This window comes from Zootoca vivipara, chromosome 9, assembly GCF_965207765.1.
Source record: "Zootoca vivipara chromosome 9, rZooViv2.hap1.1, whole genome shotgun sequence".
Lineage (NCBI taxonomy): Eukaryota > Metazoa > Chordata > Lepidosauria > Squamata > Lacertidae > Zootoca > Zootoca vivipara.
In genome coordinates, this window is record NC_142592.1 from 28,196,388 (window position 1) to 28,222,537 (window position 26,150).

The 26,150-nt window shown below is 43.7% G+C and overlaps 2 protein-coding genes and 1 long non-coding RNA gene across 10 annotated transcripts in view; 2 read left to right on the forward strand and 1 right to left on the reverse strand.

The window, feature by feature from the left end:
• The window catches only part of CNOT2 (CCR4-NOT transcription complex subunit 2), a 62,833-nt gene extending 54,238 nt beyond the window's left edge, over nucleotides 1-8,595 (forward strand). For 4 of the 8 annotated variants that reach the window (XM_088651939.1, XM_035126836.3, XM_035126838.3 and 1 more), the window contains 6 exons: nucleotides 91-247; nucleotides 2,655-2,716; nucleotides 2,822-2,871; nucleotides 3,413-3,513; nucleotides 4,154-4,298; nucleotides 7,450-8,595. In XM_088651939.1, coding sequence (XP_088508065.1) covers nucleotides 91-247; nucleotides 2,655-2,716; nucleotides 2,822-2,871; nucleotides 3,413-3,513; nucleotides 4,154-4,298; nucleotides 7,450-7,536 — 602 coding nt within the window. In that variant the 3' untranslated portion in view covers nucleotides 7,537-8,595. Of the gene's footprint in view, nucleotides 1-90; nucleotides 248-2,654; nucleotides 2,717-2,821; nucleotides 2,872-3,412; nucleotides 3,514-4,153; nucleotides 4,299-5,258 lie in introns of all 8 variants that reach the window. The other 4 variants (XM_035126839.3, XM_088651941.1, XM_088651942.1 and 1 more) reach the window with 2 other exon arrangements.
• A 2,143-nt stretch (nucleotides 8,596-10,738) lies between these two features.
• On the reverse strand, nucleotides 10,739-20,804 carry LOC148684578 (uncharacterized). Its single transcript, XR_015945847.1, has 2 exons — nucleotides 20,667-20,804; nucleotides 10,739-11,575 (listed from the first exon to the last, which is right to left on the reverse strand). It is a non-coding gene; the product is annotated as an uncharacterized LOC148684578 (long non-coding RNA).
• KCNMB4 (potassium calcium-activated channel subfamily M regulatory beta subunit 4) overlaps nucleotides 20,466-26,150 on the forward strand; it is a 28,712-nt gene continuing 23,027 nt past the window's right edge. Inside the window, exon 1 of the mRNA XM_035128030.3 lies at nucleotides 20,466-21,434. Within this exon, the coding sequence (XP_034983921.1) occupies nucleotides 21,099-21,434 (336 nt within the window). The 5' untranslated portion in view covers nucleotides 20,466-21,098. The remainder of the gene's footprint in view (nucleotides 21,435-26,150) is intronic.

Genomic DNA, 26,150 nt, shown 5'->3' on the forward strand with positions numbered 1-26,150 from the left:
CCTGTTTTCCATTAAATTGTCTCACAAAAGCTTTTAAACGTTTTTTTGTTCTGGACATTTTGGGATTAATCTCATGGTTTGTTTGCCTAGGTCGGGTTACCAACATTCCTCAAGGGATGGTAACAGACCAGTTTGGAATGATTGGTTTGTTAACATTCATCAGGGCAGCAGAGACAGACCCCGGCATGGTACATCTCGCATTAGGAAATGACTTGACAACTCTAGGTCTCAATCTCAACTCTCCTGAGTAAGTTGTTTTCTGTTTCTGTACCATTTGTTGTTCAAACTAATGACTTCAGCTAGCCATCTTGAAAAATCAAAGCTTTAAATATATTTTGCTAGCTGAAAATGTAATATTGGAAAGCAAAAAAATACAGTTTGTTTCAAGATGCTGAGTTCAGCTCCGCAAGCTTCCAAGATCCTATTTTCATTTCCTTCTGTTTTCAAGAGTGTGAATTGGAAAAATGCTTCATATCAAATCAATTAAAACAAGATATTGATTTGCATTTGTGAATAGTGTATGTTCTCGTGCACATTTTTTTTTGTTTAAAACACTTATATAACACTTAAAGGTAAAGGTACCCCTGACTGTTAGGTCCAGTCGCGGACGACTCTGGGGTTGCACACTCATCTCGCTCTATAGGCCGAGGGAGCCAGTGTTTGTCTGCAGACAGCTTCCGGGTCATATGGCCAGCACGACTAAGCCGCTTCTGGAGAACCAGAGCAGCGCACAGAAATGCTGTTTACCTTATCTACTTGCACTTTGAGGTGCTTTCAAACTGCTAGGTTGGCAGGAGCTGGGACCCAGCAACGGGAGCTCACCCCGTCGTGGGGATTTGAACCGCCGACCTTCCGATCAGCAAGTCCTAGGCTCAGTGGTTTAGACTTACTTGAGAATATTGAAGCAGTGTCCGAAAGGAAAAAGCATAGAAATATTAATAATAATAATAATAATAATAATAATAATAATAATAATAATAATAAATTTATGCCATAAAATGTATCTACTGCTTGATTGTAAAAAAAACCTTGATAATAAAAAAACAATAAAACACAATAATATAATTTCTTATATCTGCAGTAACCAACGAACTACACCAACCAATATTAATAAGAAAATATAATAGGTCATATTAGGTATACAGCCACAATCATTACCATTTATAATACACACACACCCTAGAAATACTTTGTTTTCACTATGTAATTCCTGCTTTTCTTGAGTTATTTGTTGTCTGAGCGGCCAGACTACTTGCATTACCATAGTTTGCTGCGCTTATTGCTAGGTGAGGAATAGCCATTGATTTTATTTATTGAGTTTTCCATAGAAAAGTGTGCAACTGAGGATGTACACGTGATATTAGTAGAGTAGGCTCATGAGAATGGCTGAAAGTGTTTATTAAACGTATGTGTTTTTTGGGGGGGGGGGCTGTCCCAGGGAGCATGATGGAACCCCCCCCCCCCCGCACTACATTTTAAGGAGCATTTTTTCCCTTTGCAGAGACTTGAGGAGCTCTCTGACTGACAATCAGCTGGTGGTCAGTTACATGGAGTCTCTGCGAAGTCCCTGCACCAATCAGCTGAAGGCGCTGAAAGCACGTTTTCAAAGGAGGTTGCTATTAGCCAGCTAATCAGTGGCTACAGCACCCTCTTTTGAAAATGTCACAGATGGATGGGGAATGCATCACATTGTCATGTGATTGACTGGAGTAGGGGTGGGAGAAGAGAAAAATCTGGTCCCCCAAAAGAATCTCGTTCCATGCCCCTCTTTATTGGGCCTGTGTCGCTACTTTGGTCAGGACTCTGTTTTTGTGTTGTGCATTGGGCTTTTGCAAAAATAAGAATGTTTGGTAATAGCATGTCAGGGCTCTGCTGCTTCCAGTTCCTTTGTTGCGTGTGAGTGTATGCAAAGAACAAGTTCCTTAGTGCACTATTTCTCCACACATCCCATGTTCAGAGCAGAAAGGTAATTGAGTAAGCTTGAAGGTAGTTAAATCGTAATGGTTTTCAGGCCATACATGGTGAATTTTAGAACCTGTTTACAGTTTCAGCTGGAAAATTTCATTCATCTACATTCCCTCCATTCCACCAGAAAACAGGGTAAGCTGTGACCTCAAAAGAAAGATCATGGCTCCGCTGGTATCTGAACAGTTGTTTCCCACTCTTTGGAGTATGAGAAACCTGAGGAATGGTGCAGTTCCTTCAGCAAGAGAAGAAAAGCAGTGGTATGCTCCTTCTCAGGCCTGAGATGAAGTATTGGTATGGGAAGTAACCAAGAAGATCAAGCAGCCCACATGTTTTGCAATTTCATACATTACCATTGCTCAATGGAGGCAAGCCATACCAAATCAGGGTTTCAGTGGCTACAGTGTTGTCTAGACCAGGCATCCTCAAACTTCGGCCCTCCAGATGTTTTGGACTACAATTCCCATCATCCCTGACCGCTGGTCCTGTTAGCTAGGGATCATGGGAGTTGTAGGCCAAAACATCTAGAGGGCCGCAGTTTGGGGATGCCTGGTCTAGATAATGTATGAATTTTAGCCTCTCTGTGTGTGTGTGTGTGTGTGCATAAAGTAGTATTGTGAAAAAATAACACAAATGTTGGGAGAAAGATGGATCTTGATACCAATTCAGTCACTTTTTTTCCCATGCAGAAATCTTTATCCCAAATTTGCATCACCTTGGGCTTCTTCACCTTGTCGACCTCAAGATATAGGTAGGGTGGATGTGTGCGTGTGCGTGCACGTGTGTGGTTAAAATTCCTAAGTGAGAGTCAATGTCATGAGATCAGAATTAAATCGCTTTTCATTCCTTTATCTAGACTTCCATGTTCCATCTGAATATTTAACGAACATTCACATTAGGGATAAGGTGAGCATACTGTCTTGTCCCTTTATATAAACAAAAAGTGTGCCTGTTGAAATGTATAATGCAAGTTTCTTTGAGTTGTCTATAATTTCAGCAAAAATCTTGATTTCTAGACAGATTAAATTATTTACTTCTCCCAGGATAATACAGTTCAGGAAAACTATTTTAACAGATACTTGTTACGTAAACAGATTAGTAGTAGGACTATGAATGTGACTATGTGAAGGACATAAAAATTATAAGACCGAATATTTTCTACATTAGCTCTACAACTGCTAAATAGGTAAATTGAAATAGACGCTAGAGGGGGAAATGGATTGTTTTATTATACATGCTAGAAAAAGTGTTGGCAACATGCTTGGAGATAGGTTCACAATCCAGTTACACTCTTTCTGCTTCGTTGAAGCCAGCTGGAATTCTACCAGAGTAATTTGTCTCATAATAGCACCCTTAACTATAGGTCAATAAAAGTTTGATTGGATTTAGTTCCTTTATGCAAACTCCTTTCTTTAAAAAGTGTTCATCTTTTTTTTTTCCTTTACAGTTGGCTGCAATAAAGCTTGGCCGCTATGGGGAAGATCTACTGTTTTATCTCTATTACATGAATGGAGGAGATGTATTACAGCTATTAGCAGCAGTAGAGCTGTATGTTCAGATTTCAGTGAATTTTGTATTAGGCTACAAAGGAGACTATTCTCGTTATTTAAAAATTTTTAAATTGCTGTTTCAAATGCAAGTTATTTTATATGCCACATGTTAGGGAATTCCATGCTAGCAAGAATGAAACGTGAAAGGAAACAGGTTTCTGCTTATATATTTCCCGCACTTGTGCTTGCATGGTGGAGAACCTATTCTCTAACCTCTGCCAGATAATGGACACCCATCACTCATTAGAAGGAGAATACTGGGAGTACTTACCGGTAGTGTGGAGGGTGTGTGTGTGTGTGTGCACACACCGCTTTATCCTCTAGATTGAAACCATTAACTAAGACCCGTAATCTAAGCTCTCATAAATAGTCTTGCAGTTCAGTTATCTTGTATTGCCTACTTCATGCTGAGCATAAATATTTCATTAACACTTCCTAATATTACCATTGCATATAGGACAATATGTTCAATTTTTTGCTTGAGGTGCTAACTTTGATAGCAGCTAGATTATTGTAGCATGTTAAAGATGTTGAGCAGCCATATTGGCGTAGATATATTTTGAGTTTTAAAGAAGATTAAATCAATGGAAATTAGCCAAGCTAACAGAATCTCTTCCTTCCTGATTGGATAATAATAGATTCAACCGAGATTGGAGATACCACAAAGAAGAAAGAGTATGGATTACCAGGGCACCAGGCATGGAGCCAACAATGAAAACCAATACATATGAGAGGGGAACATACTACTTCTTTGACTGTCTTAACTGGAGAAAAGTAGCCAAGGTATTTTTCTTCTTCAGAGAAACATTTAAAAGTTGCACGTAAAATGTTTACTATGTGCACATTCTCACTGGTATTTGTAAAAAAGGGGGGGCATTAAAGGCTATGCACATTTAGGGTGGGTTGTCCTACACCAAAAGTTCTGATTATGTGGAAGGAGACTCTGTTGGGGCAGAGGCAGTTGCATACCAGCGTTCATTACCTTGGTTCCCTCTCAGTTCGCTGACTGTTGCCCATCTTCGGCCATATTTATTTTTACACAAATGCTTATCGGAAGATGAACCCAGAAGTATATCAAGATCCCCTAGTTAAGTCGGAACTGTGTTCCTTCTTTTCAACTTGCTTTTGCCTTTGACTGTCCCCTCGTTGTGTAAGTGATTGAAAGGTATTAAAACTATTGTCATGGGGATAATTATGTAAGGATAACATCCTTCAACCAGCTTCGTAGAAAGCCTCTGGGGTTTTGATTTCACATTCTAGAAATGGCTCTTAAAACAATAGTTCGCTCACCTTAGGAGGAGGTATGATTTGCACCTTTTCTGTGAATTTTAGTTGAAATGTGAATGGAGTGGTAAAATGCAGTTTATTTTGCCACAAATCTATATATCAGCAGTGGGGAACCACTGCTTAGGCTCAAGCAGGGTGTCATCTGCAGCATCCAGAATCTGTTGCTAAGAGGTAACCAGGGACACTCTGGGCACTGTGACTCATCCTACTTCCCTTTTTCTGTATACCCGACTTGAAGTCAAGCTTGGGATGCAAAGGAGCATTTTTCTTTCTCAACTGCAGCTATTTAAATTGGGCTGCAAAGGGGGGGGGAATTCTTAGGAGGTGCATCTTAAAATCATGCCATACCTGCAAAAGGAGGAAGGAAATCACATGTGGATTACATTACATGTATTTGTTGACTGAGTACAGGGTCGGTAATAGATATTTTGTATAAATGAGGACATTTCTCTCCAGACAGCTCACAATCTAAAGACAGGAGAAGAAACAACTTAAACCTTGGAATAATTGCTTACACACAAGATGGGAGACAGAGGCATGTCCTAGCCAACATAGCAGGAGGCTTGAATGGCTAGGAGTTGGTCTTGCTCCCTGTGGACACGAGAAGGAGTTTGAGTGTGACTTTGTATCTTTGAAAAACGTTGTTTTTGTAATTTTGAACTGAACTGAACTGAACTGAATGTTATCTATCCTAAATGTGTGCTGCGATACAAATTGTAGGTAAATAAACCATTGTTTAAAAGAAATGGATGAGAAAATACTGTATAGCTATTTCAGATCACCAGGAAACACTAGACTTTTTCTTGTTAGCCTTCATCACAGAAAGACGAATGGTGTGTTTGGATGCCGTCTTGCCCTTAAAATATTAAGCTTAATGGGTATTTCTAAACATGCTGGCAAGCGCAAACCTGCATTTGATTGCTACTATTAGTACACATAACATGCAGATCTGTCCCTGATACTGAGATGGACAGGAAAGCTCTTTCATTCAGAGAACTTTGATCCAAAGAACTGCCAGAGCTTAAAAATCTACACTGAGTACACACTTCAATATGTGTGTTTTACCTATAAAACCCTGAACATCTTGAGACATAAGTAAAGGCCTACCTGCTCTCATATTCCTCCCTTGTAAGATCTTCCGCAGAAGTCTTGCTCTTTGTACCCATCCTTTCATAGGTAAGTTAAGTGGCCATGAAGAACAGAACATTTTATTAGGCAACCCTCTGACTATGAATAGTACTCCCTTGCTTTATTCCTCATGGGCCTATGTTATTTATGTTTTAAGCATCCAGATCTTTCTGTACACGGATCCCCATCACAGCCCCCAGAAAGATGCTCCTGAGGGTCAGTGCATTGCACCATGGGAGAAATGGGAAATTCCTGGATGTGAGCAAAAAGCGCCTTGTGCTCACACATGGGACAATTTGGAGCCAATCCATTTGGAGCCAGTTTGGAGCTCCCAACACATGCCACTGCGGTTGAGCTGAGAGGCAATATTGCTGCCAAACATTTTTCTTTCGTTGTTTATAATCTGCCCTGAGATCACAGAAGTAGAAAGGGGCAGAATATATAGAGAAATGAAAACAAATAGATGTCTGCCTATCATCTGGAGGTAGTTCTTACCAGCTACAGGTGACCAGGGTGGTGCTGTGGGTTAAACCACAGAGCCTAGGGCTTGCTGATCAGAAGGTCGGCGGTTCGAATCCCCGCAATGGGGTGAGCTCCCGTTGCTCGGTCCCAGCTCCTGCCCACCTAGCAGTTCGAAAGCACGTCAAAGTGCAAGTAGATAAATAGGTACCGCTCCAGCGGAAAGGTAAACGGTGTTTCCATGTGCTGCTCTGGTTCGCCAGAAGCGGCTTTGTCATGCTGGCCACATGACCTGGAAGCTGTACGCTGGCTCCCTCGGCGAATAACGTGACATGAGTGCTGCAACCCTTGAGTCAGTCACAACTAGACCTAATGGCAGGGGTCCCTTTACCTTTTACAGGTGACCAGGTGACTGACTAGCTTTACATTCCAGATATATCCTTTAGTAGAATTTAAATCATTCTCACTTCACAAGTTGCTGCTTCTTCATTGTCAAGAATGCCTTTCCCTGCCTCCTTATAAAAGAGCTTGCAGGGGAAATGTAATTTATAGTCCAGCATCTACCAAAATGTAGAATATGCTATGCATTCTGCTCATCTGCAGAATGTGGCACAGAAGAAAAAAGTAAAATGGGGAAAATAGTAGATGGACAATTTGGGAAAATAGGTAGTCTAAAGTTTGTATGTAGTGTTTTACCATGATCTTCCAGAGCAGATTTTGGGGTTGCAGGGAGACAGGAAGCCCAAAGTCTTTCTGCAAGAATGGAAGTTCATGGGCATTATGTTGGATTCTGCCATAAGTTTTTAAGTAGCTCCTGGAGAGCTTTTGTAAAGCCAATTTCAAAAGTGAAGGCTGCTGCTGCTGTTGCAGAATATTTATTTTCCCCTCACCATCATGATATAAAAGGAGACAAGGCCAAGAGAAGATGGTCAAGAGAAAATCTAGCAGATTCCCCCCCTCCCCCGATGCAGCATTTTTCTTTGGGTTACACATGACCGTATAGAATTTAGTGGGCCATCTGCTGATAATGAAGTGATCGTCTTTTTTATTTGGTTTCTAGGAGTTTCATCTGGAATATGACAAGCTAGAAGAAAGGCCTCATCTGCCATCCACCTTCAACTACAACCCTGCTCAGCAAGCCTTCTAAAGACTTCCCTTGTCTTGGGGTATGGCTGTCTCAGCACAATACTCAACATAACTGCAAAACTGATGTGGCTCAGGCATCCTGGTTTTAATTCCTTATGAGGATCTGGCAATTGGCTCATGCAAAAGGGTCACCATTTGAAGTCCTGCCTTACTAATTATGTGCTGCCCAACAACTAAATTTATAATTTGTTTTTCTTTAGTTTGAGCAGGGTCGGATTTATTTTTTATTTTTTTTACTCTTTTTTTTTTGCCAGCAGACAAGCTTGGGTCTGTAAAGACAAGCCAGTACACTGACAAAAGTTTACCACTTAGTTTCCAAAATGTAAAAAAAGGAAAAAAAGAAACAAGAAATAGACAATAAAATTTGCATTGTTCATTGTAGCACTCTTGGTAATAAAAAAAAATGTTTGTGCATTTTTATGTGAAGATCCTTCTCGTATTTCATTTGGAAAGATGAGCAAGGTCTGCTTCCTTCATTTTACTCCCCTTCAGTTTTTGAAAAGGCAGTTTTCGCCAACTTAATGCAAGAATATCTGACTGTTTAGAAGAAAGATATTGCCACAACCTTTGGTTCATTTCCAGGGTTGTGTGTTACTGAGCTTCATCTTTCCAGAATGAGCAAAACACTGTCCAGTCTTTGTTACGATTTTGTAATAAATGTGTACATTTTTTTTAAATTTTTGGACATCACATGAATAAAGGTATGTATGTACGAATGTGTATATATTATATATATGACATCTATTTTGGAAAATGTTTGCCCTGCTGTACCTCATTTTTAGGAGGTGTGCATGGATGCAATATATGAAAACGGGACATTCTGGAACTGCTGGTCAGGGGACGTCTTTGTCGCCCTGTGCACTAAAGGGCCAGATTTCAGCAGCCAAGGACATCCATACCCAAGTGAATGTGATGGGACTTAACGAAGTGAACTGAGACAATTCACTCTGGCTGTTTGAACAGCAGCGTTTCATAGGAAGAGAAAAAAAAGATCAATCTTGTATTTTCTGACCACATAAAGGCTTCTTCTCTTTGTAATAAAGTAGAAAAGCTCTCCTCACTGCAGTGTTGACTTTGATTTGAGATTGTGATATCACTTCTTCAACGATGAGAAAAATATGAGAAAAAAAAGTTGAAGTATTAAAACATACTAAGCTATAAAGTGTTTGTGGCACTTAAAATGAAGAGTTTTCGCTGCTGGAGCTTCATTGAATAAGAGTCGCGTACGTTTCCATTGTAGGTCTGAATTCGTGATCAAACCTTGTTAATGTCAGAACAGGCTGACGTAATAATAGAGCAATGTATTTCTAGCAATGGGGTAAGATGGGCAATCATGGAAGATGGTCCAAAAATTCACATTGAAATAACTTTCTTTTTGTCATGAGTATGTTGTTTAAACTTTTTGAGCACAGAAGGTACATTTCGTTTAATGGCTATTTTTTCCCCTGGAGGTTCAAATCTAAATAAACCAACATGAAAAGCATTTAATTTGTGAAAGGCACTGTAACTATTCTCTAGGCAAAGGGGAAAAGGGGATAGTTTGTATCCTTTTTCTCTTAACACATAATTCAGTCAACTGAATTATATTGCAATCGGATATTATAAGTTGTTACAACTTATCTGAAGTTACCAAAGTGGGAAAAGACAGCAAAATAATGTCGAGAGAAATGTTTAGTTTAAAACTTTTTTCTATATAGCGCAAAATAAATTTGTTAGCTCTTTTCTCAAGTGACTTTGGGAAATCAGCTGCTAGTAACATTGCTATGTTTTCTGTATCAGGTGTACAGCAAATATAAATTCTACATTTTTATATGTATTTTGGGTTAATGACAGACATAAAAATATAAAATGACAACTTATCTTCTTCTTATTTAAAACAAAGTGCTTCCTCAGCCAGTTAATGCTGGAAACTTACACAGTGACAAATACTGCTTAGTTGCTTGGTTTTGTTTCTCAGTTATTCAATACATTTGTGTTATTTACAAAGACCTTTAAAAGGGATGGGATTGGAAATATTCTCCACAATCTATTAATTTGTGAAACATAGAACATCACCATAGGAAGTATCCACAACACACACACACACACACACACACAACATCAGCACTGGCACGTTTTGTGGGGTCAAAATGATCTCATTTTATGCTGGACCCCATGCATTCAAATGTTCCTGTTGCATTATAGATTGGGATGGTTGCTAGGCATGAGCTAGTCTCCCACAATGTGCCCTAATAAATAATGTTGCTGTTTCAAAGGCCTGTTTTAAAATACTTCTAAGATGCACTTTATTGTGGCCTAATTCACAGTATTGTACATGATCGAAACTTGGAAATGAATAAAGTAAGAACAGGATGTTGATGCTGGGTGTTAATATAATAAAGCATTACATGCTGCCAAGAACAGAATTCTACTTTAGACTATCATTGTTATAAAGCTGAGAATAGGTAGTGGTTTATAAAACCATTGTGCCCTTCACATTCACACATTTGATCTATTTAACATTGAATTTAATATGAACAAAATGCTTGTGCACGAGAAAAATAGAAGACTGCCATAGGATTAAATATCTACCTCTTAATTTCTTTTGAAAGAGAGTTGCAATTCAATGCTATTTTAATGATCCTTTATGCCAAATTGAGAAACAACTAGGTAAAAGTGAAGTATTCCCTTTTAGATAAAACTAAATGGACATATTGCTGTGTTTTTAAATATAGCTCTCATGTCATCGTTCTGGTTACAGAAGGGTGAAACTGGGCATTATCCACTTGTTCCAGAACAGTCCCAGTAATAATAGCAGGACTTGAACTGAAGTCAGCAAGTTGCTGAACTCCTTCCTACATCAAGTTCATATTGACAGATAAACGACAGCAATTTCATAAATACTACCATTGGCCAATTTTGATGGTGAAATTTCGCATGGCAATTCACAAGGTAAGTTGGAAAACAACCTATCTTTCTCAACGGTGGGAAAGTTTTAATTGTTTCCAAAATTAGTCCTATATGCACTTACTTTCTTTCTATATGTAAACCTCATTTATTGGCAGGGTACAGATTTTTTTAGATTTCATAATGCTGCTTTTTGCTAATGTCCGTCATATCCCTATTCTGCAGAATACATAAATGGGCACTACCAAATCATGTTTTATTATTTAAACAAAAAAAGATGCTGACACCACAATAGAGGGAGCAGAGCTAATTAGGTTAAAGAAAGTGCTGGACACATTTATTTATAGTAAATAAGGAACTTGGAACAACTTGCAAATAGTTCCCAGGCAGTTTCTAACCAAGTGTTAGACCTGCTTAGTTTCAGCAGTACAACTTTTATGATGTGTGCTCATCACCCAAAGAATGGTCTGAAGTGGGCATGAGCTAATTTAGGTTGAATTCACAAATATTCTATTAACAGTAAAAATTGTAGAATATACTGTAGTTTTGCATGGTATTTAAGTCAGGGGTGATTAACCTGTCCTGTGGGCTATATGGTCCACCAGAAGGTTTTAAGTGGCCTGTGGGGAACCTTCCAACAATTCAGTAACTTTAAAAAATACTTTTCCGATTTATCCTCTTTTTCTGTTTTATGCAGCTGTTTAGTTCTATTGGGTTTGCTCATGTGCCCTCTGTTACATTGGCGGTGACTTCCATTTCTCGGGGGCTTATTTTGAAGTCTGTTGTATCATCTCTTTCTGAGGATGCTTCAGTTTTTGGTTGCACTATCAATAGCCCCACTCGTAGAATCGTAGAGTTGGAAGGGGCCACAGATGTCATCTAGTCCAACCCCCTGGAAAGCAGGAATCCTGTCCACAGCCATCCCTGGGTAGGCTTGAGCCATCAACCTTCTGGTTAATGCACTGGCCCATTGTTTTGCTATACCACCATCGGCAGCTGAAGACTTGACGAATCTGCCCTGCATGCTGCCCAAAACATCACAGCTGGGAAAAACAGCATAGGCAGTAGCACCTCTTCAATATATTGGCGAGCAAATGAAAATGGAGGAGGGAAGAAGGAGCATAAATGGAATTCATGAAGGTAGAAAACCAAATCTGGAAGGAATAAGTTAATAACAAAATTGATTTGCAGGAAGTAATAATGAATGAAAACAAGGGAATGAAATTGAGGCCAAAATGGAATAAATTAATAACATTTTCCCCTTTATGGGGCGGGGGAGTTCTGCCTCAGCCATGCCTAGTTTTCTATGTGGCCTCAAGGGTTGACAATGGGTCGTGGCAGCTCTTGGGCCAAAGTACTGCATAGAACATTGGATAGCTTGGAGGGGCACCTGTGATTGCTTGCCCTGGTGTTTGACACCACAACAAGAGGACAAACTGTTCTGCTTAAGTCGCATCAAAAACGAGGGCACTTGTTAGCTTTTACTGATGTCCTTGATTTTGATGGGGCTTCATAATAATGTCTGACTGCCTCTCTCTGGACAAGGTCTGTGCAGTCAGGAAGGCATTTCTCCTTAGGTCGAAAGAATAGTTTAGGGAAGGGGTTGGCTGCCTTGCATTGTGGGACACTGCTCTCTCATCTGTCTTCCCACAACACACTTGCTCTGCTTTGGTAACTTGCTGCTTCCTAAATGAACCTGCTGAGTGGATGTTCTTGTGTTATGGAGCAGGCGTTGGACTAGATCGGATGTTCCCAACATGAAGCCCACAGAGCCTCTACATTCCTCCACTTCCCTGAGGGCTTTCTTTGCCAAGAGTTACCATTTTCCCCTGGAGCACTGTAGAGGGTTGGGGGAGGAAGTGCAAAAAGCGTTGCTCCTCCCTAGTTCCTCTCCCGGATCTCTGTGGTTCCGGGCTGAGAATTCCACCTGAGAGGAAGGAAGCTTCCTCTATTCCTGAGCGCAGCCACTGGAATGGAAGGTGAGATAGCATTTTGGAAGTAGATGTGTGAGAAAGTAAAGTGGGAAATAGAGGCCTAACTGGGTACCAGGGAAAAGGAACGGAACAGAATTTGTGTGTTTTGTTTTTTCCTCTTCCTGAAGGTGAGGATGTGTGTCTCCCCCCCGGGGGGGGTCTGTGTTTGAATTTTGGGTTTCCACTCTCTGGGGAGAGGTCTTGCATATTATCGTCCTCCCTCTGGGGGTCAGTGTTCAAAGCTGCCCCTGTGGTCTGAGCACCTGTAGGCTTGTTTCCCTCTTGGGGGCAGTTCCACTTGTTTTTCCCTCCTGTTTGGTGTTCTGTAACTCTTAGTTCGCCAACCCTTTAGAATCTTTGGGGGAAGTCTTCCATTTGGCTTCCCCTTCTTCCGGCTGGCCAACCTGTGTCCCAACACCTAAGAAATGCACACAGAGTACAAGCTAGCAAGGGGACACCCCCAACAATCCGTGGCTAGGTGTGCCTCCTCAAGGCCCTGGCAGCCATTTTGTGCCTGGCAAAGCCCCTTAAGGCAGCCATTTCCCAGTGGGGCTACTAAAACCTTTTGAAAACTTCAAATGTACCCACTAGCTCAGATGAATTAGGGATCCATGGATTAGATGAATTGGAAAGTTTGTGCCTGTTCTAATGGATTATCCTTATGGCTTCTTGATTCAAATTATCTCCCATCCACCCCCATAGGAAAAATCTGAATGAGAAAAAAATCCTTCATTTCTGTTTATTTTAAACATGATAATGCTTTTAAGAGTGGGTCATATGCATGTGGGACCAGCAGTCATTTCAAATGTTTATATGCTACTCTACTTGTGTATCCTTTGTGTAGAGTGATTTATTTGCAGTATTTCTCACTTATAGAAGGCACTAACTTTAAATGAAAACGGCTGGTTCTGAAGCAAGCAATTCCATTTATTTTAGTAACTATACTCTTAAATGTTCTGGTTTGGCGACTACATCCTCCTGATCTCAGCAGATAGCTTTCAGCATTTTTAGTATTTTCTTCTTCCTAAAAGTCTTTAATTTGATACTGCTGAGGTTGGAGCCGATTTCTAAATAAAAAAATACTAAAAAGATGTAAACTGAGAACCAGTGTTTAAATTAGCTTTGGTACTGTCCCCATGAGCTTAACTACATACCCTTTAATGTATATTTACATGGACTAAAATTTAAATGTAAATTTGACTAGCAGTCTTCCTTTATTCATTAATTCTTCAAACTAAATATTACGACTGTGGCTAAAATGAAACATGGGGCACGGTATCCTGGCTTCAAACTTTTTCATTTCAAGGGATTTTGTTTTCAAATTATTAAAAGGCCTTAATAATGTAAATTGTGCCTGGATTGCTTTTATGGAAACTGCAATACACCAAGTCCCTCTGGAATTAATTTGATGCAAGTCCCTGCGATTTCTCTGGATTGTAACCAAAAGCAACACTTGAAATTGGTTTGGAAGGAAGCAAGACGCTGTGTGTCAACAGAATACTGAGAATCTTCACTTTTGATTACTTGCCATGTCCAGGTATAGTAAAACAAGGAACTTTCATACCTATCTGCAAGGTACATTTGGATATTAATGTAAGCTGATAGGAGAAAAGATAAAACAGGGTAATGTTTTCTCCAATTAGCTTCCAGTCCCATTACTGTGGGTGGCACTGTGGGTTAAACCACAGACCCTAGGGCTTGCCGATCAGAAGGTCGGCGGTTCAAATCCCCGCGACGGGGTGAGCTCCCGTTGTTCAGTCCCAGCTCCTGACAATCTAGCAGTTCGAAAGCACGTCAAAGTGCAAGTGGATAAATGGGTACCGCTATAGTGGGAAGGTAAACAACTTTTCCGTGTGCTGCTCTGGTTCGCCAGAAGCGGCTTTGTCATGCTGGCCACATGACCTGGAAGATGTACGCCGGCTTCCTTGGCCAATAACACGAGATGAGTGCCGCAACCCCAGAGTCGGTCACGACTGAACCTAACGGTCAGGGGTCCCTTCACCCATTACTGCATTTTTACCCACTCCTATAAAGTAGTTGGTGGGTTTTACTTTTCTTTATCATTGTAGCTATTCTGTGTTAATAGGTGTACAGTGGTACCTCGGTTTATGAACACAATTGGTTCCGGAAGTCTGTTCATAAACTGAAGCGTTCATAAAGTGAAGCGAACTTTCCCATTGAAAGTAATGGAAAGTGAATTAATCCGTTCCAGATGGGTCTGCGGCGTTCATAAACCGAAAATTCATAAACCGAGGTGTTCATAAACTGAGGTTCCACTATATATTATATTGTAACCAGCACTCGGGCTAAAAACTTATAAATAAACACATTTGTAAAACTTTTAAATGAAGCAAGTGATTAAAATGTAGAAGTGATTAAAATGCAGCATTAGAAAGAACTCCATTGAGCCACCTATTTGGGAGAGAGCTGCTAAAATCATTTGGGGTGAGGCTGCATTCCAGATAAGGAAATAAGGGGGTTTTTTTAATAAAAAAAATTAACCTCTGGCGTTGGTTAGTAATCGAAATAATGCGAAGATATATGGAACTGAGGCAAATGCTAAGTCAGAACTAGCTCTTTAGCTGCAGGCTTCTACATTCCTTTAAACTCATTTATCTTTCTCTAGTTCTCAACATACAAAGATTTTTTTGTTTTTCATATACACGAGTAAATTTATCTTTCCCTCCCTGTTGAACATACACCACCATCTATCTCACAGGTTTTGGTTTTTCTTCAAGTTCCTTTATAATCGCTATCATTGTCTGTAATCAGGTCAGCTTTGACAGGCACCATTTATGTATTGTTGCCATTGCCAACTCATTACTTCCCATCTTGCAGCTTATGGAAATTTCTATTGAAATAAAGAAATGTGCATATGCCATGCATGATCTTTACCTGTAAGGTAAAAGGTAAAGGACCCCTGGAGGGTTAAGTCCAGTCAAAGGTGACTATGGGGTTGCGGCGCTCATCTCGCTTTCAGGCCAAGAGAGCCAGCGTTTGTCCACAGACAGCTTTCTGGCCAGCATGACTAAACCGCTACTGGTGCACGGAGGACCATGACGAGTGCACAGAAACACTGTTTACCTTCCCGCCACAGCGGTACCTATTTATCTATTTGCACTGGTGTGCTTTTGAACTGCTAGGTGGCAGGAGCTGGGGCATAGCAACAGGGGCTCACCCCACCATGGGGATTTGGACCGCCAATCTTCTGATCAGCAAGCCCAAGAGGCTCAGTGGTTTAGACCACAGTGCCACCCGTAATCCTGTAGCATTCCCAGCTCTCATATTTGTTTAGACTGCTTTAAATTATCTGTGGGCATAACTGCATTGCTTTCCTTCTCTTGCTTCCACTCATGATTTACCTCTTCAAACACAGGTGTGTTTTCCATGAGCTTGACAGCCCTGAATTTTTAGTTTGGGAGACTTTTAGGCATCATCTTAAAAGTTTCCTAAACTAGACATGTTCATAAAGTAAATGTTAGCTTATGGGTTTTGTTTTGTGTTTTCATTTTTAAAAGTATTACCTCTTATCACACAGGATTTAACACGGTGCTAACCTCAGCAAACCACTGAGAAAACTGATATAATTATGTCACATCTTTTAAAAGCTTGAGATGTTCAATGTGAACCAGCTTACGGTTCGTCCTTTCAATAGCAGTTCATTTGTACAGACTCAGGTTGGAATCCTAAACATACAGAGGAGTAAACCACCACTGAATGCAGTGTGACTTCTGAGTACACATGCTTAAGAGTTGCTCTACATTTGGGGTAGCCAATATGGTGCCCTCCAGACTTTCATCAGTCACAGTCAGCATGGCCAACAATCAAAGAGTAGATGTGAATAGTAGTTCAACATCTGGAGAGCACTATGTCTACCCCTGCTTTACATATTTGAAAACTTCTGAAGTTACCCACTAGCTAGGTGATGAGGATTTCTGCTAAATCCCAGTGTCGCTGCCCTTAAAATGTAGGGCCCCCACTATTTTGCCAATCATGATTCATCACCAGAATACAGAAGCTCCAGCCATAGCTTAGTGATCCCAGTTTCAATTCTTGGCATCTTCCATTTAAAAGAGGCAGCTGAGAGCCAACCCAGTCAGAGTTGGCCATACTGAGTTAAGATAGACAAGTAGCAAGGTTCCTATGCCCATCCCAAGGGACATGGCAGCATTACTCTGCCTCCAAACTCACTCTATTAAAACTTGTGATAGTTTTTTCAATTGCCTCTCTTTTCCAATGTTTAGCAGATAGGGAACTTCACTATCCCCAACTCTCATTCTCTTTGAATGTCTTCAGGATGGGACAGCCATCTGGATTTTCACTCAAGCTGTGGCTTTGCCATTGGAGCACTAGCAAGGAGAAAGCTGAAAGTCCTTGCAGTTTAATGTCTACCATTATCTCCTCTCTTTGCCCCATTTACTGTTGATGTGATTAGCCTTGCATTGATATGAGGGAGGTTGTGGGGTGATTTATGAAGAGGTGATATATGACTGGGGTTGCCTTGCCCAGCTTTTTAGCAATGGTATATAGGAAAGCCTCTCCTTTTGCAAAAAGTTTAGCTATGCCAGTTTGTTTTGTACTGTACAAAAACGCTGAACAAGAACTGCAGAAATGGCTAAATCTTGCATTAACCAGATGGTAGTGCAAATCTCTACAGATCATTCAGAAAGTTTTCAGAGAGAGACTGTCTCAATGAGCTTATGTTTGCAAGCTTCCAGTAACTGCATATTGTCATGTTCTGGAGACAATTTTCTTGAAGTATGAACCTTCCTCATGTAGCCTACTGTATGTGCTTACTCTACTGCATTGCACAGGTTGTAGGGGTGCACATGTATGTACAGATAGAAAGATTACTTTTCTCTGGAAACATTATAGCCTTGTGGCATCTTAAAGGTGAGAAATGTTATTTAATATGGCCGTAAAATGAAATCTCAGGCTATAATAAATTTGTTACACAGTTGCTTGTGTGAATAGCAGGTGAAAGGGAGAATTGTGAGTTCATTTATTGACTTTTGGGGTGGCATGAAAACCAAATCATTAAACAAAACCTAAAAATGGAACACTGGGGAAGAGAATGAAACTCCCATGCTGTAGGTTACAGTACCTTGACAATTTCTGCCATATATTTTTGTATGAATGAAACGTATTAAATGTCTGGGGGATTGCCTCACCGCATCTCTTTCCCCACCCTGGCAAAGAGCAGTTTCCGAGGGGGGATTTTCCTTAGGTGTGGGAAGGGTTAAATTCCCTCTACATGGCTGAGCCTCCTGTGGCTACAATCAGTGTTGCATCTTTGGCCCTTAGTCCTGGGTTGCATGCCTAGTTATATGCTTTTTTTTTTTAATACTTCCATGCTCCACATCCAGTGCTGAACTCTGGCCTGTAAAAATCCACTCAGAACTCATGCTTCCTTATGACCTAGTCGGTCCACGTTGATTCCCGACATTGCTGACTTTTAGATTTAAAACACACACACACAGGTGTTCCTGAACTACAGTCCAGGAAGCGAAGTTGCATTCTGAAGGAACTGCAATAGTCAGCTGAGTTCACAGAAAGGGGGAATCTATAATATAGCGGCCAGCTCAAGTGATATAGTGGTTATTGACTGCCTGTAGTGTACTTCTGGGCTCTCGTGGTAAGAAATTAAGTGTCATGGCTTCTGTTGTTAAGAATGAAGAATGCTGATGGGCTGCTGAACGGGAAGCAGCATTCTGTATCATGCAGCAGTGTGTGTGTAAGTAAGTTACCGTACGTACCAAGGCCGGTCCAGCTCTGCCTCTGCTTCTCCATCCATCAGATCTTAGAGATGCAAGTTGGATTTAGCTCAGGCTTGCATGCAAACAGGAACATCTATCGGATTAGCAGTGCCCATCCAGATTATGCCTTTGTCTCCCCACTCCCACTGCCCAATAAAAGCATGTAGGCTTTTTCAGAGCCGATGATCTACGGAAAAGCAACTTGTAGGATGCCAGTGTACCAGTGTGGTGGAGTGGTTAGAGTGCCAGACTAGGAACTGTAGTTTCCCTCTCCATAGAGCTGCAATTCCCAGCGCCCTTAAGTTCTCAGGATTCTTGGGCGAGTGGCTTGTTTAACTGTATGGTTTGTATGCAGCTGCCTGCAGTTCAAAGCACTGCTTAACTCGGTGCCCTCCCACTGCTGCCAGGAAATCTGGATCCCAAATCTGGGGGTGCCACTGCAGGGAAGACCCTTTCCCAACTGAGCACTTGGTGGGGAATGTGTTGTGGCTGTTGTTGTTGGAGTCTCCACAGGGCACTGGCCTGACCCCTCTCCTGTTGTAGGCCTGATGAGGCGAAAGGAGGTGACTGCCTTGGGCGGCAGACTCTGGACAGTTGGGAAGGGTGGTAGATCCACACCTGAGGGAGACAGATGCAGCTGCTGTGAACCAAGCCCCTTTGCTGGGTCCACAGTAGGGTTGCCATATGCCTGGATTTTCCTGGACATAGCTGGCAATTGGCCTTCAGAAACAGTGTCCTGGCAGAAAGTGCTGAAAAGTCCAGGAAAAACCATGTTAGCAGTGTAGTTTTTGGCAAGTTTCCTTTAGAATAGCTCCAAAACTTCATTTTTTTATATATTTTGCAAAATAGAAGCCCAACTTTTCTGTCCAGATTTTCACTTTTTGAAATATGGCAACCCTATCCCAGAAGAAGGAAGAAGCAGACACTAGGGTATCAGGGCCCTGCCTATGAACCAACCAATGTGTATCATTTCTGGTTTGCCTCAGACAGCAAAACATCTTGGGCTGGCCCTGGCTCCGACTGGAGAAATATTTAACCCAATCAGAGGCAGGAATTGAGGCTTCCTGTGATGAACTCTCTTCTATTAAACCCAGGCCACCAGTTCCCAGAATCCCCCCCTTTAATTACTGCTAGTGGCAATTCCTGCCACTGGGTTTTTGTATATTCGGCTTTTTTTGTTTTTGAGCAGACTTGGGATGGTACTGCTCTGTTTGTTTGTTGGAGTTGCTTTAGATCAGGCACCCCCAAACTTTGGCCCTCCAGATGTTTTGGACTACAATTCCCATCATCCCTGACCACTGGCCCTGTTAGCTAGGGATCATGGGAGTTGTAGGCCAAAACATCTGGAGGGCCGCAGTTTGGGGATGCCTGCTTTAGATTCCCTTCATTGTAAGGACATTTTGGTTGTTTTATCCCATGGTTGTTGTTGCTCTGTAGCCCTAAAGCCCAGGGCGTGGATAGGGGGACGTTCTCGAGAAAGGAAAAGTACTGTACTATCCATTGCGCAGGAGAGAAAAAACGAGGTTCCCCCGCCGCTGCCCAGGTGGACTGTGCAGTTTGAGCTGATCTTGCCCCAGGATGGAACCTGATTTGCGATCGGAAGAAGTTTTTATTTTGGTATGAGCTTTCGTGTGCATGCACACTTCTTCAGATACCTTATTTCACGATTTGAAATAATAGTAATACTGAATTAAAGTTTTATTGCCAGGAAATCACCACCACCATATTTTATAACGGGCACTCCTTTATTTCACATCATTCCAGTGCACGTGCAAAGCATCCGCTTCGGTTTGGAAACTTTTGCGCGGGCGCAAGAGAATAAGCGGGATACGAATGTGGTTTCGGTCGCTGCTGCTGCGAGCTTAATGGTTGGCCAGCTCCAGCTGGGCCGGCCGGGCGTGGAGGGCAAGAAGGGTGGGCGGGTGGGAGGAGAACGAGAAATTACTGAATGAGATTTCTCGGTCTCTTCCAGGAGATTAAAGCGCTAACCCCTTCATAAAAAAAAAAAATGAGAGGAGCAAGCCGGCCTGGAGAGGGCAGCGAGTGCCTGCTGCGAGCCACGTGCTCGCTCCCGTTCCAGCGCGACTCCCGTGCGTGTCTCCCCCCCCGCCCCCCACGCTTGGAGGCGCTTGAATGAGCTGCACGTGTCGCTGCCCCCATTCAAGACTTGCCTCCCTGCGGACGCCCTTAATCGGGGCGAGTAATCAAGCTCCACTTCCGGGATTTAAAACAAGAGATAATCCTGGGCCGAGCTGTCCCTGTCCGCTTTCACTGGAGATGAGGGAGCGGCACGCGGGGTGGGGGGGAGGAGGGAAGAAGAAGAGGAGGAGGAGAAGGTGGTGCCGCCTGCCTGCCTGGGTCCCTCTCTCCGATTGTCAATGGCGAGCCCTCCCACCCCACCCCACCCCGCCCCACACCCTCCCTGGAGCGGCGTGGGGTAGGGGGAGAGGGAGGGAAGAGATTGAGCAAGGGCAGCGCGCCGGCTCGGGCTCCCTCCTCCGCCGTAAGGCGCTTACCTCGTGGCAGATGTCGCCAGGCTCCCAGCCAGCTCGGATCCAGTCTGTGGGAGGCGAGCCGCCAGACTCCAGGGAAAGCCCCCTGTCCTCTGGAGTAGCAAAGCGCAGCGCAGCGCAAACCCGCCCCAGTCTTTTTCCCGCCTGGCAAGCCCTGTTTGGCGCGCCGCGAGGGGAGCCTCCCTGCCTGCTCGCCGGCCCCAGGCGCCTCCCCCTGGGCTGGAGCCCGGCCAGGGCTAGTCCCGCAGCTGGGATCGAACGGGCAGCGGCGGGACGGAGTGGGTCTTGCGGGGCTTCCCCGTCTTGGACTGGAAGGAGCAAGAAGCAAAACCAAAACCCCTCGCCGATTCTGCTTTTCCTCCTCCTCTTCCCGCCCCTCTCCTCCTCCTCCGCCCGCCTTTCCGTTTGGTTCGCTCGCCGCCTCCCGCGATCCCGATGGCGAAGATCCGGGTGTCTTACGAGTACACCGAAGCCGAGGACAAGAGCATCCGGCTGGGCTTGTTCCTCATTGCTACGGGCATCCTGTCTCTCTTCATCTTGGGCTTCTGCTGGCTCAACCCGGCCCTGCAGGACTTGCAGGGCAAAGCGGCCAACTGCACGGTGGTGTCGGTGCAGCAGGTCGCCGAGCTCTTCGAGTGCACTTTCACGTGCGGCGCTGACTGCAAGGGCACCGCGCTCTACCCCTGCCTCCAGATCTACGTTAACAACTCCGAGTCCGACGCCCGGGCGCTGCTGCACCAGGACGAGCACGAGCTGCTCGCCAACCCCAAGGTAAGCCCGGAGGAGGCGCAGCCCCGTAACCCTCCTCGGCAAGCGCTTCTCACCAGCGGGAGCGGCCTCTGGGCACGTGCAGAGGGAAACCCGCTGAAATCTTGGGACCTAGGAGGAAGGTTGGGGAGGGGGACGAAGGGGAGCGATTTGAACTGGGGCGCTTTGGGGGTTTGAGAAAGGAAGCCCCGTTATTCGCCGACCCGATCTGCCAGGGGATTCGCAGAAAGATCCACAGGTAGGATTCGTGCCCTCGTCCTGGAGTTGGGCGAGTGTAAGCAGGGGCAGCCTGTTGCGCCTCCGTGCGTCCCCAGGTGTCTCCATCGGACTCTGTGGGCAGCGGTCGACTCTCGGACCAAGAAAGAGGGTCAGGAGGCTCCGGGATGTTCCAAGACTCGAGACAGCTGGCAACTCTTGCGGCTTCGTCAGTGCCATAGAAGCTTGCCAGGGATCTGTCCCTCTAACTGGACGGGGACCCGAGTCCAGAGCGCAGTTCCGCAGCCCAGAACATCCTGTCCGTTCCATAGAATGCAAGACCTCCTTCCCGTTGGGCCGCCCACGCTCTAGAAGTCCCTCGCTCCAGTAAGAAGCCGTGGCTCCGGTTCTTTTCAGAGTAGCCAGAGGCGCAGCTTGGGAAACTCTGCGCGGATGACATTTTGCGCTGGTGGGGATGTCTTTCCCCATTGCGGCTTGTCCCCCCCCCCCCCTTTCCTGATTGGGATCGCTGCTGGAGCATTTGATATAACGGGGTTTCTGAGAGTGTGCAGAGCGCGTTCACTAACAGAGCTGTTCTGCCCTCTCATTACACCTCACGGTAAGGAAGGTCGCCCAATACAGGCAGCATGTTGTAGTGGTTAGAGTGCAAGAAAGGCTCTGCCTCAAATCCCTATTGTGTGGCAAAGCTCCACCTTGAGACATCCATTATTTCTTACGGCATAGCCACCCTCAGCTCCTTAGGGTTTAAACCACAAGTGATGTTAAGCACCTGGATTGGAATTGCTTGTATCTTTTGAAAACTGTAAATAGCTGCCAGGGGTGGAGTGTGTGTGTGTGATCGGACCTGGGACACATGAACATGCAGGTTTGAATCCTCTTTGCTGCACCATGGTCCTGATGCAAATTGTCCCCTCACCTGAAGCTTCTATTTGCCACAGGAGGAATATTACTACTGCTACTTAAAACCTTGTGAAGTAAGGTGTTGGTGTTCCTATTTCACAGACCGGAAAACTTAGCCGGGTGAAGTAAATTGCCCACTGTTCTCTTTGTATAGTGTGAATGTTCAAAATTTTCCCCATAAATCATTTCTGTTCTTGTTCTTTCACCTCTTCCTGGCAGTGGATGTGCCTGCTAAGGGTTTGGCATTAAAGTAGTCGTGGTTTTGGAGGGGAATCTGGACAGAACCTGATTTAAAAGGAAAGGAGATTTCTAATTAATTTCAGGGAAGGAGCCAAAATTGATTGATCCTTGCCTGAGGCAGCGGAATCTATTAGAAGTAGTGGAGGCAACCGTGACATGCTTGGGCCATGCCCATTGAGATACAGATATCTCACTTAAATGTATTTGTACACCCCCCCCCCGCCCCCAGTTGCAATAAAGAGCTTAGGCTGCAAACAGAAAGTCCCCAGTTCAAATTTCATCTCTGCCCTGAGCTCCCTAGGCAGCCATTGGGGAACCACTCCACCTTGTTCTTCCTGTCTGAAATATGAGAGATGTTTATACAGATTTGCCTTGCAGGGTTTCATGTATAGATCACCTGCTTTACCCCCCCCCCATTTTTTAATCACACACTACACAAAGGTAAGCCAAGGTTTGGCTCTTAGTGTGTCGTTTGAACCTGGGCTTGCAGTTAAACTCTCTCCTTACTAACCACAAGCTCTAGCCAATAACAAATCCTAACTACAGTCCCATACCTGGATGATACGCTAAGCCAAACCTTGGCTTGCCTGGTGTGCTGCGCTGAGTTAAAAGGACCAAGGAGGAGCAAAATGGGTGTGATCTCCTCACAGGGAGCCCAAGCATTTGCACAGACCTACAGTTTGGCTTTGCTCTATGCAAACATGGGCAGCATACGTGAAGCACCTTGAGCACTTGAATATCCAAATATTGGGTGGTACAACTAATTTTTTGTTGCACTTTTATCCACTTACAGTTCAAGTAGATAGGTTCACTTGGACTCTTTGAGTCACTGCATCCAGCTGCAAACTTCCAGCTGCTTGAATGTATACCCAAAAGGCAGCTGCATCCTGTAACAGTGGCCTGACAAAGTTTCCTATATGAGGCATATGTTTCCAAATTTCCACCTCACATTTTCTGGGGGTACACTTACAGTTGTTCTTATCAGGCCTGTAAACCCAGTGTGCAGGTTGAGGTGTGTGTGTGGGGTTAACAAGAGTTTTATTAAAACAACAGCAGGAGCAATGGGGCTCTGTTTTGTAGGAGAGACGGAGAGCATCCTGCAATTTATGTGTGCTAATGAAATCCAGATAATGCCTTGAGATTTTTACTTGCACCATCTTTTTTTTAATAGTGGCAATTTAAAAGTGTGACTGGTTTCTTTCTTTTTCTCGGGTGGTGAAAGCTCTCTGTCTATTATTCATTGTAAAAGTTGTAGATGGCAAATGAATAGCGCTTGCTTTTTTTTAAAAAAAGTATGGTGAATTGTTCTTGCATTTTAAAAAAAGTATGGTGGCTAAAGCAATAAAAAAGTGGGTGGCAGAATCATGGCTATTCCTGAGGCAACCTCTGAAATAAATGGATAGCTATCTCCTCCTGTATCCACCTCAAGCATCAGATTAAACAGGCTGTTGGTTTTGAAGGTTCATGCTACAATAAGCCCGTTAGATGTGCAATGAAGGTGTTTCCGCTTTCCTAGTACTTCTGCTCTTATAAACTAACTCTGGCTATTCATCTTCACCTCTGATCTGATTTGCCTCGAATAATTCTCAAAATGCAGGATCAGGTCCACCGGTAGGTCTTGGAAACGTCCAAGGTAGTTGCTGTGATTTTTAACAGCAGTGAAGCAGAGGCAGTCACTACTAGAAAAATAAGGGCAAGATAGGGCTATCCTTTCATTCCATGCATATAGTCTGACCAGACTGACAGCTGAAACTTCCTGTCAACCCTGGCATTGGGACAGTGTCCTCCACTGCACTTGGGGACAGCTGGCAAATTTAGGGTAGGCAGGGCATGTGGCATGTACAACACCTGTCCTACAACACCATGCTCACTGGTTCCTGCTCACTGCCTGCTCAAACAATGGCTATAATGTAGCAATGGTAGCACCAGTATGCATCAGCTGAGTGGGCAATCTGTGCACATGTGCAATGTCTGCTGGAAGTGTGTGACCTCCTTCCTTGGTCAGGGGCCTTTCCTAACAGTGTTATCTGTGATGTGTTGTGAGAAGGCGACTAGGCAAGATGGCCGGCCAACTGTTTTGTTCTGATCCCCAGGAAGAGATCACTGAACAGGGCAGGTTGAGTTCTTTCAGCACCAAGGAGAGCTCTTAGTGAGCAACTTTCTCCATTGAAGGCTGGAGGTGAATTGAGACCGTCTGAGTGTCTGCTGCCAATTCCACCTCTTCTGTGCTCTGCCCTTTTTGTTGAAGAACTGCAGTTCTTGAAAGGCCAACCCTCTGACCCGAAGACTGATGCTTCCTTCTCCTTTGCTGCATGGGCTCTCACCTAGTGCACTTTCTGGGAGGCAGTCAGTTCCTTGTGCCCAGAGAAGTGCCTACGAGAGTCCTGACTCTGCTTCTACAGACTCTGGTGCTGTGGGATCTGGTTCGGCAGGTGCCTGTCTGCCAGCCTCGTGTTCAGAGCTAGGAACTTGGTCCAGCTCTTCAACTGGTGGCGCTATAGCTTCTGACTCAGTGGCTTGGTCACTGCTGCTCTCTAGGGTCATGACACCAATTCATCCTAGCAACAAGCAAACATTGGCACTGCCAAGTCACCAGCTTAGGAGGATAGAAAGGGCCAAGGAAGCTCAAGAGAAACGGCTCCAGGGATAGGGGCATGTTAATTGTCCCCAGTATCTACTGCCTAAGGTAACTACCTCACTCTGCTTAAAGGTAGGACCAGATATGATGTAGAATAGGAAACATATTGTTCCTTGTGGTAGTTGAGCTATAAGTCGAAAAAACACAAGAAATCTGAAGTCTTGACTGGGTTTGTCATCATCCCCTTTGTTTTCTCTTGTTCTTTAGCTTTGACCTTGGTGCCTGCCTGCCTGCATCTGCCATCATCCCCTCCCTTTCCTCTCCTCCTTCTTGCCCTCATTTACTTACATCATTGCTGCGTTCCCTTGTGGCACAGACATATTTTAAGCAGGTTCAGGAAATGGAAAAACACCTATTGTGCTTAGGAACATCTGAAGCTGCCTCATTGCAAGTCAAACCATTGTTCCATCTGACTTATTGTCTATACTGATGGGAGCGACCTGCCAGCATTGGAGAATGAACAGGGAAAGGTGTGGGGTGAGAATCTAGTAGAAAGGTGCTAGTCATCTCGTGACGTAGCTCATGGCTTCGTCTAATTGTTTGGGTAGCTCTGGAAGAGCCGCTTAGAATGGCTGTTGTCCTGAGACAACCATGTTTCACATGCATCCTCAAAGTGATACAAAGAAGATGCCCTGTTATCATTTAAAAAGATGCTGTGAAGTTTTGGGTGGGTTCTTTTGTCCCTTCTATTTGGCTCAAATCTGAAAGTTCCTTATTTAAATGCT